At 37.8% G+C, this 16,611-nt stretch overlaps 1 protein-coding gene across 2 annotated transcripts in view; it reads right to left on the bottom strand.

Annotated features, from left to right (window-relative positions):
- ANKRD13C (ankyrin repeat domain 13C) overlaps nucleotides 1–16,611 on the bottom strand; it is a 97,164-nt gene that overhangs the window by 53,429 nt on the left and 27,124 nt on the right. For both annotated transcript variants that reach the window (XM_066376557.1, XM_066376556.1), the window contains one exon: nucleotides 9,013–9,117. In XM_066376557.1, coding sequence (XP_066232654.1) covers nucleotides 9,013–9,117 — 105 coding nt within the window. The remainder of the gene's footprint in view (nucleotides 1–9,012; nucleotides 9,118–16,611) is intronic.

Below are 16,611 nucleotides of genomic sequence, written 5' to 3' on the forward strand. Positions count from 1 at the left end.
GTGCCTTGACCAGGCAAGCCTGAGGTTTTGAACCGGCAACCTCAGTGTTCCAGGTCAATGCTTTTTACCCACTGTGCCACTGCAGGTCAGGCAAATTATTTTTATTTATTTATTCATTTTAAAGAAGAGAGAAAGAGAGAGAGAGAAAAAAGGGGGGAAGGAGCAGGAAGCGTCAACTCCCATATGTGCCATGACCAGGCAAGCCCAGGGTTTTGAACTGGCAACCTCAGCATTCCAGGTCGACACTTGATCTACTGCGCCACCACAGGTCAGGCTCCAACATATTTTAAAAAGCCAAAAATCAAAGGACAATGTTTAAATTACCAAAGGTCTTTCACAACAGTAGAAGAGGCAGAGACCTAGAAGTCAGAGAACATGAGACCTAATCTCATAAACAAGCTCTGTAACTTAGGTTAATAGCTCCCAATACCAATTCTACATTTCAGGGTACAATTATTCATTTCCAGAGATATGCAGCAAAATGTAAAAAACTTGGAATGAGGATGGAGTGTACTTTTTTATAAATTACAATCTATCTCATCCAAGAATTATTCTTTCTATTCTTTCTGATTTCAAAATGTCTTTAAGTTTCCAACTAAAATTAAAAATAAAACAGATGCAAGCAAACTGCATAGTAAACCTTTATAAAATTAATGTAAAATATGTATTATTTCATATAATTTATAATAATCATATATTTTCACATAATTTAGTACTAGAAACTTGTTTCTCTCTCTTTTTTTTTTTTTTTTACAGAGACAGAGAGAGAGTCAGAGAGAGGGATAGATAGGGACAGACAGACAGGAACGGAGAGAGATGAGAAGCATCAACCATCAGTTTTTCCTTGCAACACCTTACTTGTTCATTGATTGCTTTCTCATATGGGCCTTAACTGTGGGCCTTCAGCAGACCAAGTAACCCCTTGCTTGAGCCAGCAACCTTGAGTCCAAGCTGGTGAGCTTTGCTCAAACCAGATGAGCCCGTGCTCAAGCTGGCGACCTCGGGGTCTCGAACCTGGGTCCTCCGCATCCCAGTCTGATGCTCTATCTACTGTGCCACCGCCTGGTCAGGAGAAACTTGTTTCTCTTGATGAATGAACACATTTTCTTTAATGAATAAGAGATCTCTCAGATACAATGTTTTCTTTTCTTTTTTCCCCTCTTAACCTCCGGAAAGTCTACAGCTATTTTGTGATCAATTGCAGCAAAGTTTTAGCCTATGCTGCCAGTAATTCTGCTTATTTTTCTCTCTAAAACATTATTCAAGTCCTTAACTTATTATAAGTGATTTCAAAGATGATTGAGAAGTAGTCAGTTTATAATAAAAAAATAAATAGGACACATTCAAAAATTTGTTCTCATCTACAGGAACATAGCATTTAACCAACTTTTCAAGAACTTTGGTCAGTATCACACCTTAAACTGTGCATAGTTCCACAATTATACTATAATTAGATTTAAGGAGGTTAAAGCTCATCAATCACTAATTCCCACAAAATTCAGAAAGCAAAGAAACAGCCAATATTTGATATTTAGGTATATTTTACACATATTAGGCTGATGCTCTATCCACTGCGCCAGCACTGGTCAGGCTGAACGGTATCCTAATGAAAAGCAGCAGCTTATTCTTTCATCAGCTAAATATGCTGTAACTGACTAAAGAAAGGCATTCAGTAAATAATACAAAATGATATAAAATGACTGAACATTATTAAAAACGTAGTAACAACAATATATAACAGTAATATATGGAAAAGAAATTCTTGTTCTATGAAACTTCGTATTTTTTAAAAAATTATATCAACTCAAACTTTCTTATGGAAACAAAAACAAACATTTGAGATGCAATTATACAAAAATACTAGTATGTTTTTGGGGTCTCAGTATTTGTGCTCCCATATTGTAAAATCTAACATTGATTGATAATGAAGATAAAATTAGCTTTAGAGGATTTGGACAGTATTAGATAGAATTCCCACAAAGACTCAAATGAAGAATTCTGGTAAACCACAATTAATTGAACTTACTCTTTCCTTCGCCCATATAAAGTATTTTTAGAGTTTTCAGTGTATTGTTCCTAAAGCTGTGGAACTACGCCCTACTACTCCCAAGTACGTACTGCCTCAATCTGTATCTCCTGCTTTCCACATCCTTTACACTCCATTCTAATTATTGAATAGTTTTACCTAGATGTACCACAGATAACTCAAACTCGCAAAGCTTAACACAATGAATTAAATCCCATATTGTTCTTCCTTCTATATTTTATACATTAATTAATGAGATCACCATTAATCCATGACAGAGATCTTTTTTTTATTTTTTTTATTCATTTTAGAGAGAGGAGAGAAAGAGACAGAGAAAGAAGGGGGGAGAAGCAGGAAGCATCAACTCCCATATGTGCCTTGACTGGGCGAGCCCAGGGTTTCGAACCGGCGACCTCAGTGTTCCAGGTCGACGCTTTATCCACTGCGCCACCACAGGTCAGGCCATGACAGAGATCTTACAGTTACTCATAATCCTTCTATCACTACCCAGGAGATCATCAACCACTGTCAATTCTTCTATTTAATAATCTTTCTAATCTATCCCTTACTTCTCTAAACATAGTATCTCTTTTTAAGACAAGATTATATTTAAAGTTTTTTTTTCCCACTCAATTAAAAAGTCTTGGGTTTAATCCAATAATCTCAATCCTTGCTTTGAAGTTTTGGGGGTTTACAGTGACTGAGATTACAATCTTGAATGGCATATAAAGCAGATCTCAGTGTGTCCCCTTTACCATTAAAACTTCATCTCCCAAAACTACTCATCTCTTCACCCACGGTAGCTTTGCAGCTTCATTTAGTATGCCACACTGAAATACAGTTCTTAAAATGTTTTGTTGTTTTTCACATTTTCAGGCTTTCTATTCATTCTGCTCCCACAGACTAGAATGTCTTTGCCCACTGTAATAAAATTTTTTTTGTATTTTTCCTAAGTTAGAAGCAGGGAGGCAGTCAGACAGACTCCCGCATGCGCCCAACCAGGATCCACCCGGCATGCCCACCACAGGGTGATGCTCTGTCCATCTGGGGTGTTGCTCCTTTTAAGCCAGAGCCATTCTAGCACCTGAGGCGGAGGCTATGGAGCCGTCCTCAGAGCCCGGGGTCAACTTTGCTCCAATGGAGCCTTGACTGTAGGAGGGGAAGAAAGAGATAGAGAGAAAGGAGAAGGGGAAGGGTGGAGAAGCAGATGGGGGCTTCTCCTGTGTGCCCTGACCAGGAATTGAACCTGGGACTTTCACATGCCAGGCCAACGCTCTACTGCTGAACCAGCCGACCAGGGCTTGTAATAAATCTTAAAATCCATTGACAGTCTACTCAAATAACCAATACTTTGCAATAACCAGAATTACTTTCTCCCTCAAGTATTTCACTCTAGTAGTTTTGTATATACTTCCGAATGCTACAGAATATTGACTGCTCTCTCTCCCCAAACCACAATGAGTTTCTCTATGTCAAAGCTAATGGCACATTCCTAACTATTCTTCAGATACATCTGGTAGATTCTCAGAAGACAAGCCCTGTTCTAATGAAGCTTACTAATCTAATGAAGTTTTAATCTAATGGGAGAGACAGGTAGAGTTCTGATGTACTGTATGAGCAGAGAAGGTTCCCTTGTATTTGAGCTGAGATCTGAAGAATTTTAAGATGTGGGGGCAGAAGGTGAAAGATGAGTGAAGATGAGAAACTAAAAGCCTAGTGGTGCTGACATACAAAAAGCATGTAGAAAGAATAAGATGGCCCTGGCCAGTAGGCTCAGTGGTAGAGTGTCAGTCTGGCATGTGGATATCCCTGGTTCGATTTCCAGTCAGGGCACACAGGGGAAGCACCCATTGTTTTTCCACCCTTCCCCCTACACTTCTCTCTCTCTCTCTCTCTCTCCCATTCTCTCTCTCCTTTTCCAATCCTATAGCCATGGCTCGATTAGAGCGAGCTAGGCACTGAGGATGGCTCCATGGCCTCCACTTCAAGCGCTAAAAAATGTCTCCTGTTGCAAAGGAGCAAGGGCCCCAGATGGGCAGAGCAGCGCCCCCTAGTGGGATTTCCAGGTGGATCCCGGTCGGACGCATCCAGGAGTATGTCTCTGCCTCCCCTCCTCTCACTATAATAAGAAAAAAAAAAAGAAGATAAGGATGATGAAAAGTGACTTTATAATTCTGGATCTTATAAACCAAGTTAGAGATTCTGATCTTCATTCTAAATATAGATATGTTTAAAGGGTTTTAAGTAGAAGAGAAAAAGAAACTAAATATATATATAATAAAACATTAACAGTGATTATCTCTGGATAAAATTATTTACTTCTTTTTTCTCTATAATTTTCCTAATTTACTATAATATATATCATTACTTTCTTATAAGAAAAAATACTATAAAGTTTTGAACAACTCAAGAGAGTTATATTAAACAAAAATCCTAATTCTTTACAGAAAAATTTTCATTCCTGGTAAGTAGTCTCAAATTTTCTTCGCAGTTTTTATTCATTTCTTCATTAATTAACTGAACAAATATTGTGCCAAGCACTGTTTTGGAAGCCAAAGATAAAAGGATGAATAAGATAATTTATAGATGACATGAGTCTTCACAAAGCTTGTATCATTAGGATATAGGGTAGGGAACAGATACTGAACAGTAAATTAGAAGTGTGCTGGAGTACTGCAAAGGAAAAGAGTGGACCACTTCAAAATGTATGAAAAGGAGAAGTTAATCTACTTCAGGAGTTGAGGAAATACTTCTCCAAGGAAGAAATATGAAGTTAAACCCAAATGAAGAAGACTGCCAGTTCTAGACAAGACTGCTGTCTCTTTCCCTCCAAACTAACCTTTAATGTGCTACAAAAATAAGACAGAGGCTAACAGAATTCCTAAAACTACCATAACATATATATACTAATGTAGATCTGTATATACTACAAGCACCTCCTGGAAAGAGAGGGAGGTCTCTGTGAATAAGAAATGAGCCGTCTACCTGACCTGTGGTGGCGCACTGGATAAAGCATCGACCTGGAATACTGAGGTTGCCAGTTTGAAACCCTGGGCTTGCCCGTCAAGGCACATACAAGATGCAACTACTAGGAGCTGATGTTTCCTGGTCCTCCTATCCCCCTTCTTTCTCTCTCTCCTCTCTCTAAAATCAAAAACTAAAATGTAAGAACAAAAGAAAGAGATGGAGAGAGAGAGAGAGATAAAGAAAGAGGGAGGAAGGGAGGGAAGGAGGGAAGAAGGAAGGAGGATAGAGGGAGGGAGGGAGGGCAGAAAGAAAAAGAAAGACAGAAGAGGAAGGAAGGAAGGAAGGAAGGAAGGAAGGAAGGAAGGAAGGAAGGAAGGAAGGAAGGAAGGAAGGGAGGGAGGGAGGGAGGGAGGGAGGGAGGGAAAAGGAGAGGAGAAAGGGAGAGAGGGAGGGAGGGAGGGAGGGAGGGAGGGAGGGAGGGAGGGAGGGAGGGAGGGAGGGAGGGGAAAGAGAGAAAGAGAGAGAAAGAAACAAAGAAACAAAGAAAATAAAGAAAGAAAGAAAGAAAAACAAAGAAAGGAGCAGTCTAGATCAGAGGAAAGCTGGAAACTATTGGTAAGGGATAAATTGGGAAAAAACTTTTATATTGTATCCATATCTCTCCCTGATACTGGTCTGGGCTGATCTGTGTTCACCAGGTAACCACTTATAAGGCAGAAAAGCAACATAATCTTAAATTTTTATTAATTTAAAGGAAACAATTCTAAAGTCTCTGACAATTTAGTATTAGCTCACTGTTCTATAGCACAAAAATATTAGCAGAAATCAAACCAAAAAGACAAACAGGTCACAAAGTTTTCATAAATATTAGATTATATGTATCATTGTAATTTTCTATGCCTAGAGAGTTTCAATGTAACATAAGTTAAATAATCAAAAACTTAAATCATAAGCCCTAGCCAGCTGGCTCAGTGGTAGAATTCGGCCCTGTGTGTGGAAGTCCGAGGTTCAATTCCCAGTGAGGGCACACAGGTGAAGAGCCAATCTGCTTCTCCTCCCACCCCCACGTCTCTTTTCTCTCTGTCTCTCTCTTCCCCTCCTGCAACCAAGGCTCCACTGGAGCAAAGTTGGCCTGGGCACTGAGGATGACTCCATGGCCTCCACCTCAGGCATTAGAATGGCTCCGGTTGCAATGGAGCAATGCCCCAGATGGGCAGAGCATCACCCCCTAGTGGGCTTGCCGGGTGGCACATTCAGGAGTCTGTCTCTCTGCCTCCCCACTTCTCACTTCAGAAAAAAACAAAGAAAAACAAAACAAAACAAACAAAATTTAAATCATAGTAATTAAAAAGTTTCAAAGTATAGACATGTTTAATAGCATTATAAATACATTCACATTAATATTTCTAAATATGTACCATAAGGGTTGTTGAATTAACTGTCCTATAACTTAGTAGATAAATATTTCCCTTTCATCTGATGGGAAGTAATAAAAATATAAGCACTAAATAATTATAGACATACAATTACTTAAATAATTGTCAATGGGATATTATTCAGAATGTGTATCTAAAATATCACTCTATAGAAGTCACTTTAAAAACAGGCCTTCACTACTATGTTCTTCAATGTTTACATTAAAATGTGTACTATATACCCAGTCACTGATTTTCCTAGGAAAACCTGTTTTTGGCCTTCCCCATAGACTATGAATTACTAAAGAGCAGAAACCGCCCTGGCCGGTTGGCTCAGCGGTAGAGCGTCGGCCTAGCGTGCGGAGGACCCGGGTTCGATTCCCGGCCAGGGCACATAGGAGAAGCGCCCATTTGCTTCTCCACCCCTCCGCCGCGCTTTCCTCTCTGTCTCTCTCTTCCCCTCCCACAGCCGAGGCTCCATTGGAGCAAAGATGGCCCGGGCGCTGGGGATGGCTCTGTGGCCTCCGCCTCAGGTGCTAGAGTGGCTCTGGTCGCAATATGGTGACGCCCAGGATGGGCAGAGCATCGCCCCCTGGTGGGCAGAGCGTCGCACCTGGTGGGCGTGCCGGGTGGATCCCGGTCGGGCGCATTGGGAGTCTGTCTGACTGTCTCTCCCCGTTTCCAGCTTCAGAAAAATGAAAAAAAAAAAAAAGGGCAGAAACCATGTCTTCATTCTCTACATCTACTATATGCACACGCTTTATAGTAAAGACTAAATATTAAGTAATGCTGAGTAAGAGAATCCTTGAAAGTCATGTAAGTCTCTGGGTGGGTCAGAAATCCAGAGGCCCATTTGGTTTCCTCCCCACTCTGCTAATCCTTTAGAAATATCAAAGAAAGTTCCTTCAGAACAACTGCTGCAACTCTGAATTCACCCTGTTTCTTAGAGCTGTGTATTTTTATCTTTTCCGTGAAATAATTCCAAGATCACAATTTCCTGCTTTCAAAAAAGTCTCTTGATGGCCTGACCTGTGGTGGCACAACGGATAAAGCGTCAACCTGGAAATGCTGAGGTCGCTGGTTCGAAACCCTGGGCTTGCCTGGTCAAGGCACATATGGAGTTGATGCTTCCAGCTCCTCCCCCCCATCTCTCTCTGCTCTCTCTCTCTGTCTCTCTCCTTCCCTCTCTCTCTCCTCTCTAAAATGAATAAATAAAATTAAAAAAAAAGTCTCCTAATGTTTGTCCTAAAAGAACAACTCTCAATGAGTAACAAAATGTATATATATATATATATATATATATATATATATACTCATATAGTTGTTAAAATATCACTATTTTATCTCACCTTAAATCTTAAGCCCAAATCTAACTTCACCATTAAAAGTTGTCCAAGGTGTTCAGAAACTTCACAAAGATATAATATGTGGATTACACATAAAGCTAAACTAAAACACAAGAAAAAGCCCATAAGGACCCAAAACTTAGCATCAAAAATAAAATAAAATCTATGTAACATTCTGGGAGTGTTCAATGTTATGCTTTTTATAAAATAAAACTGCCAAAAATAAAGAAAATTTCTGAGAGAGGCTGAGGGAGAGAGACAGGAACATCGAGCTGCCCGGTACGTGCCCTGACAGGGGAATCAAACCTGCGACCTCCGCACTCTGGAACGACACTCCAACCAACCGAGCTGTCCAGTCAGGGCTCAATTTCTTTTATTGATTGACTGACTTTTAGAGAGACAGAGAGAGGAAGGGAGAGAGAGGGGAGGAGGAAGGAAAGCCTTCATTTGTTGTTCTACTCAGTCATGCAGTCATTGGTTGCTTCCCATGTGTGCCCTGACCAGGAATCAAACCACAGTCTTGTCATTCTAGGATGCTCTTAACCGAGGGAGCTAATTGGCCAGGGCCCAAAATTTTGTCTAGTTTCCTTCTACAAAACTAGACTGAAGGTGATTATTTTCAGCTTCGAAGTATAAATAGATAGTATTACCAGAATGATAACAATTCCCATTCATCCAGATTTAAATTTTATAAAATTTTCAACTACTGAGATGTGTTTGAAAGAAGACCTGTAAATAAAGTTGAGGGAAACATAAGTGTAGGAGGAGGGAGAGTGGAATAACTGAATACTCTATATTTTGTGGAAAATGTATGTATGTGACATTTTTTGGAAATTCTCTAAAGACTAAAACAAACAGACTTGTTTCTCTTCTAGCAATTAAAGCAGATAGATAACCATTATTAGCACACTGATTATTTTCAGTTCTAATTCATCTTCCAAAAAATTAAGCACTTGCCAGAAAGGACAGTCCATTTCAATGCTTTTAAAAAGATCTTCATTCTAAATTAATTTTTTAAAAAATCAAAAATACTAGTAGGGCAGAATGCTGTAAAAAGAGAAAACAAAAAATAAACATACTTTTAAACATAATTCCTCAATTCTCTTTGTCCCAATGGTTAAGTTCCTAAAAATTCATATACAAGTTTATAAATAACTACAAACTTTACAGAGTATGGAAAGTTACACTAAATGAAAAATATTTCAAATCCATCACTTTATATTTTTAGAGTATATAACAAGTAATTTTTATTGCTTACTCATCTGTCTGTCTCCATAGCTGATGGCTTCTGCCAGCGGGCTCCATCCCTGAGCATTTTTCACCTTTACTGGAGCATTGTGAGCCAAGAGTAAATGGGCACATTCTGGAACAGAGAGTGGCAGTTGTATCAAATGTCATGCAGTTTTTAGAATCTCAATATAAAATTATGTAAAAACTCAAGAAACAAATGAATATAAATAGATCTATAAAAAAATACTGTACTATGCAGAATTAATTTTGTTTTAATTGTTTACTTACTGACTTTAGAGAGGGGCCTGACCTGTGACGGCGCAGCGGATAAAGCAAGGACCTAGAACCCTGAGCTTGCCAGATCAAATCCCTGCCTCGCCACGTCAAGACACACACAGGAAGCAATTTCTACAAGTAGATGTTTCCTGCTTCTCCCCCCTCTTTCTAATTCTCCCCACACACCCTTCTCCCTAAAAATCAACAAATAAAATCTTAAAAAAAAGATTGTGGAGAGGGAAATGAAAGAGAGAAAGAAACATTGACTTGTTGTTCCACTTATCTATGCATTCATTGGTTGCCTCCTATATATTCCCTGACGGGACTGAACCCCCAACCTTGACCTATCAGCAGGACACTCCAAGCAACAAGCCACCCATCCAGGGCCCAATTCAATATTTATTAAATTCCTATTTATCTAAACCAGGTTATTTCAGATCCTCAGACTCAAGAAGTATCCATTCTAAAAATAAATTGAATCTTTCAGCAAAGAAAGGGTTGTGTCCCCTAGTAATTGTTCCCAAGAGTATTTTAAGAGCTTGACTGGGTGGTGGTGTCGGGCTGGGAGACGAAGGACCCAGGTTCAAAACCTGAAGGTTGCAGGCTTGAGCGTGGGCTCATCCAGCTTGAGCACAGGCTCACCAGCTTGAGCACGCAATCGCTGGCTTGAGCGTGGGATCATAGACATGACCCCATGGTCGCTAACTTGAGCCCAAAGGTCGCTGGCTTGAGCCCAAGGTTGCTGGCTTGAGCAAGGGGCCACTCACTCTGCTGTAGCCCCCCCATCAAGGCACATATGAGAAAGCAATCAATGAACAACTAAGGTGCTGCAACGAAGAACTGAAGCTTCTCATCTCTCTCCCTTCCTGTTTGTCAGTCCCTCTCTCTGACTGTCAAAAAAAAAAAAAAAAAAAAAGAGAGAGAGAGTATTTTAAGAATGTTTTCTACTCTAGGCCCTGGCCGGTTGGCTCAGCGGTAGAGCGTTGGCCTGGCGTGCGGGGGACCCGGGTTCGATTCCGGGCCAGGGCACATAGGAGAAGCGCCCATTGGCTTCTCCACCCCTACCCCCTCCTTCCTCTCCGTCTCTCTCTTCCCCTCCCACAGCCAAGGCTCCATTGGAGCAAAGATGGCCCGGGCACTGGGGATGGCTCCTTGGCCTCTGCCCCAGGCGCTAGAGTGGTTCTGGTCATGGCAGAGCGACGCCCCGGAGGGGCAGAGCATCACCCCTGGTGGGCGTGCCGAGTGGATCCCGGTCGGGCGCATGCGGGAGTCTCTGACTATCTCTCCCCGTTTCCAGCTTCAGAAAAGTACAAAAAAAAAAAAAAAAAAAAAAAGAATGTTTTCTACTCTAAAAGATAACCCAAGAACCTCAAGAGTAATTTACAGCAAACAAAAAGGATGTGATAGTCTGTAATATCAAATAAAAAGCTTATTATCTATTTCAGGAAAATGTCTTTTCAAAAAAAATCAGTAAGGTTTCTATAAATCCTTATTTTTCAAATTTTGTAATTCTTTCAGTTTAGAAGATAAGAACAATAATATATTTATGATTACAAGGACAAATCTGAAAAGTCTTTCTAGTAATCAAACGAAGTCTAAGATATAAACCCTTCTCCAGGATGAGAAAACTTCTGTAAAAATTAAATATGAAAAGTATATTAACAGTCAAAAACACTCAAAACTAGACTAAGGGAAATTTAGAATGGCTAGCAAACCTAAATTTCCAAAATAAATGGCATTTGTTCAATCAGCCATTCAGCAAACATTTACCAAGTGCTTTTAAATGCTATTTCTAAGTACCAGGACCTGGATACAAGCAACAAAAAGGTAAGCTCTTGATATCAGAGTTTATACCCTATATCTGAAGCCAATAAGTAAACTAATAAGCCAAAAAAAAAATCAGATAGTAAGTTCTCTGAAGAAAATAAGGATGTTATGTCATTATAATGTGCATGAGCTCAGAAGAATGGCACTATTTCTAGTAATAGAAGGAATTCCTATACTGACAGGACATCTATTTAGAATAAAGTAAAATACATACAGAAATTTGACACAGAAGGTTGGAAAGTCTGCTATTAGTATATAAAACATGTACAAGAATGTTTATTTAGCTTTGTTTATTATGACAAATATACTGGAAACTAGGTGAATATCCACCATGGGTGAATGACTGACTAATGATGCATCTACATTATTAAAGTAATATGCAGCCATTTCTAAAGAAGAGAGTCATATCAAATGGACAAAGAAGCCAGTTCAACAGTTAGCCACCGACCAAATTTAGGGAACTAAGTACCAAAATAATGACTATATATAACACATTAAGCAAAAAACAATTAATATGCCCAAATGACATCAAAAAATAAAAGAAAGTACAAAATTTAAAAATAGAAGTACCATGACTCAGCAATCCCACTTCTGGGTATTTATCTGAAAAGATACATGTACCCCTATGTTCACACCAGCATTATTTACAATAGCCAAGATATGAATGCCCACTGATAGATGAATGGATAAAGACAATGTGGTACATATATACAATGGAATATTAATTAATCAGCTATGAAAAAGAATGGAATTTTACCATTGAAACAACACAGATGGACCTAGAGGGCCTTATACTAAGTGAAATAAGTCAGCAGAGAAAGACAAATACCATATGATTGTGCTTAAAAACACAAAATAATGAACAAATGAAACAGAAACAAACTCATAGATACAAAGAACAAACTGATGGTCACCAGATTGGGGGGGGGGGGAATGGGGGAACAACAGAAAAAGATTAAGAAGTACAAATTGCCAGTTATAAAATTAGTCACAGGGATGTAAAGTACAGCATAGGGAACAGCCATAATATTATAACAACTATGCATTGTCCCAGAGAAGTACTAGACTTACTGGGGTAAGCACTTCATACGGTTCATAAATGTCTCATTACTACATTGTACACCTGAAATATATAATACTTCACATCAAGTGTAATTTAAAAATACATTTTAAAATAATTAAAGCTAAAAAATAATAATAAAAAATTATAAAATCAGCATATTATAACCCCAATGTGATAACTTAATTAGCTAAAGGTCCTTAATGAATGCTAAAGCCACTAGGTAAAAGGCTATGTGCTAGAAAAAAAGATAGTCACATAATACCAAAATATCACTCTACCATTATTTACAAATTATTAAAAGAAAAATGTTCCTTTATAGTGGAGATATCTGAAGATCACATCTGAAACAACTGAACAAACTTAGTGGCTTTAATAGTGAGATACTGGACACTATATGCTTCCTGATGTGAGGTAACAACAAAGTTCATAACACTGCCTATGCAGTATTTTTTCCAGAAATGTTTAACCTGAATCTAATTCAGCCTCTATAGTTCATTTTCAATTTACATAAATGACAGAAAATAAGGAAAAAGTTAAATAACATCATGATAAAATAATCCGGTAAATCTGAGATGGGGACATTCAACAAATTAACTTGGCAAGACTCTTCCAATATGTACAAAGGAGGAAGAAAAGAGCCGGGTGAACTTCTCTAGATTAAAATAGGAACATATCAACCAAATGCAATGAGTGAACCTCAATTATATCTTGGTTTAATATAAATCATCTTTAAAAGTCATTTTTGAAACTGAAAAAATCAAATATGAATTAGATATCATATTTTATAACAATATTATTAATTTTCTTAGGTATGATAATGCTATCATGGTTATGTAGGAGAATATTCTTAGAGAGGCATGCAGAAATATTTGGAAAAATGTCACTATGTTTACAATCTAATAATTTTATTATTTTTTCTTTTAATGTTTTTATTTATTGATTTTAGAGGAAGGTGGGGAGAGAGAGCAGGAGCAAAAAACATTTGTATGTGCCTTGACCGGACAAACTGTTTCAAACTGGCAACCTCAGCATTCCAGGTTGACACTCTGTCCACTGCACCACCACAGGTCAGGTAACATCTAATTTTCAAATAGTACAGCAACAAAAATATATATAACATGATGAGATAAAGATAATGTAAATATGATAAAATATTATCAATTACTGAAACTAGGTGGAGAGTAGTTAACTATTCATTGTGATAACCTTTCAGTTTTTCTGTATATTTTGAATTTTTCATAGTAAAATGTTTTAAAAATGTTAAAAAAAATTTTAAAGAAATGCACTTAAAACTATCCTAACAGTCATAAAGGAATGACCACATTGTACTGCTAACTAATAATGCAGAAATTCAGCATGATCCCTTTTTTTAAAGGAATAACTAAAAAAACTACATTTATTATTATGTGTTTAGATATGTATACATATGTTTGTACTTAATAGTAAGCATGGAGAAAATTATTACAAATAGCTTTATTAATTCTGTGTTTTATATACTCCCTATTATAAACCTTCTTTTGCCCAACCCTGTATGTATTTTTTAAGATTTTATTTACTGATTTTTATAGAGAAAGAAGGAAGGAGAGAAGAGGGCAGTGAGAAGCATCAATTCATAGTCGCTTCACTTTAGTTGTTTAATGATTTATTTCCTACATGTGCCTTGACCGGCAAGCCTGGGTTTCATTCTGGCAACCTCAGCCTTCCAGGTTGATACTCTATCCACTGCACCACCACAAATCAGGCTATCTTTGTTCTGTATTATTTCAACAAGCATGTATTAATAACTTAAAAATCATTTAAATTTGTTTTAATTTAAAAGTATCAATAAGCACCCCTGGACAGTTGGTTCAGTGGATAGAGAGTTGGCCCAGTGTATGGACGTTCCAGGTTCAATTCCTGATCAGAGCACCCAAGGGAAGCGACCATCTGCTTCTCTCCTCCTGCCCCCTCTTCCCCTTCTTCCTCTCTTCCTCTCTTGCAGCCAGTGGCTCGACTAGTTCAACCGTCAGCCCCAGACGGTGAAGATAGCTTGGCTGGGCCAAGCATCAGCCTAAGGAGCTGAGAATAGCTCAGTTGATTCAAGCATCAACCCCAGACTGGGGAGGCTGGGTGGATCCCCGTCAGGGCATATGCAGTAGTCTGTCTCTCTATCTCCCCACCTCTCACGTAAAAAGAAAAAAAAAATATTAATAAGCAAGATGCACAGTAGAATCTAAAGCAATATCTCAACTGTATAAACTATAGAATTAGTATGATTTATATATATATGCTAGACATGTCAACTATATTTTCTGATACACCACAGACCCAGTTAAACTGGTACCCTTCATTCACCATTCAGAAGTTAAATGACACAGAAATGAGCAATTAAGAAAAAGTCAGATAATCATAGATATGCCAATGATCTATGGCATATTCTCATACATTTAAAAAAAACTGGATCAATCAAATGCTCTCTCTGTAATTGTAAAAATAAATAATAAAAAAACAAGGTAGTTTAAAAAAGAAAGAACAAGAAAGAAAGAAAGAAAGAAAGAAAGAAAGAAAGAAAGAGAGAAAGAAAGAAAAAGAGAAAGAAAGAAAAAGAGAAAGAGAGAAAGAGAGAAAGAAAGAAAGAGAAAGAAAGAAAGAAAGAAAGAAAGAAAGAAAGAAAGAAAGAGAAAGAAAAAGAAAGAGAGAGAGAGAGAGAAAGGGAGGGAGGGAGGGAAGAAGGAAGAGGGAGGGAGGGAGGAAAGGAAGGAAAGGAAGGAAAGGAAGGAAAGGAAGGAAAGGAAGGAAAGGAAGGAAAGGAAGGAAGGAAAGGAAGGAAAGGAAGGAAAGGAAGGAAAGGAAGGAAAGGAAGGAAAGGAAGGAAGGAAGGAAGGAAGGAAGTTAACAACCAGGCAATATGGCTTAAAGAATGCATGAAAACGTGGTCCTCATCAGAACACAAATCACATATAAATAAGCAGAAGCTATAAAGGTGATAAAATATAAAGAAAATACATGGAATAAACAGGATAGTTGGAAATCAAAAAGAACAGCCATAGAGACCTTTATAAGAGTTAGAATCATCCTAGAGTGATTTCAGAAAAATTTTTTTAAATTGCTTATCTAAAAAAGACGGAATGAATTAAAAGTCACAGCAACTGGCCTGAAGAATGTATCTCTGATGCCCAACCAAAAGTAAAATTAAAAGTTAGGGGTTTTTTCATCTCCTAAAGATTCCATCCCAAAAAGCAAAGGTTGCCATTTCAATCCCTAGTCAGGGTACACAGAGGAACAGATGTTCCTGTCTCTTTTCTGCTCTCTCCTTCTCCCTAAAATCAATAAAAAAATAAATAAGTAAAAACTTTCCTGTAAGCATAGCCAACATAATCAATGGACCTAGAAATTCAGAAAAATCAGACTTCAAAGGTGAAAAAGTTATTCAGTTGGTTAAGATGTGTGAGAGAAAAGAAGTAAGAGAAGTAAACACAAGCGTAAAAGTTCTACAAGAGCCCTGGCTAGGTAGCTCAGCTGGTTAGAGCATCCTCCTGATATGCCAACGTTGTGAGCTTGGTTCTTGGTCTGGTCTGGTCAGGGCACATACAAAAATCAATCAATAAATGGATAAATAAGTGGAACAACATATTGATCACATCTCTCTCATATATACATACATACACACACACACACACACACACACACAAGGTCTACTGGAAAGTTCTGTCTGTTTCTATCACAACAAGTTTCGACACGTAAGCATAAGTTTATTTGGCGCATGTGTGCCTCTCTATTTTTATCACTTAATGTATACATACTGACGTAGCAAATTAACTAAAACAAAGTTGATTCATGTTAGTCTTATGTGTGAAGCGATAGTGTACCCATGACTACTGATAAAGTTCATTTACGCCACTGTAATTTTTATGAATTTCAACAAGGAAGAAATGCTACAGAAGCATGTCTGTCGCATCTACCATATTCCCCGGACTTAGCACCCTCCGACTATCACTTGTTTTTGTCCTTACAAAATTTTTTGAAGGGCAAAAAATTCAAAAATGAAGAAGACACCAAACAAGCACTGGTTCAATTTTTCACATTAAAAGATAAAACATTTTTCAAAAATGGGATACACAAATTGCCCTCACGCTGGCAAGAAATCATTAATAATAATGGCAATTATATTATTGAATAAAGTTTATTGACAGTAAGAAAAATTTGTATTTTGTTTTATTCCAAAAACGGACAGAACTTTCCGGTAGACCATATATATGTGTGTATATATATATATATATATATATATGTATGTATATATATATATATATATTTTTTTTTTTTGAAAAGTCCTATGACAGTTCTTTTTTTAACTCAACCAATAAATGCTATTAGAATGCCCCAGGAATTTATACTGTGTTTACAAACAAGTATACAAACAAAAAGCAAAACATGCCCCTCAACAATGAAAATCACAAAAGGTATAGTATATCTCTAAAGGAG

Source organism: Saccopteryx leptura, chromosome 3 (genome assembly GCF_036850995.1).
Source record: "Saccopteryx leptura isolate mSacLep1 chromosome 3, mSacLep1_pri_phased_curated, whole genome shotgun sequence".
Classification (NCBI taxonomy): domain Eukaryota; kingdom Metazoa; phylum Chordata; class Mammalia; order Chiroptera; family Emballonuridae; genus Saccopteryx; species Saccopteryx leptura.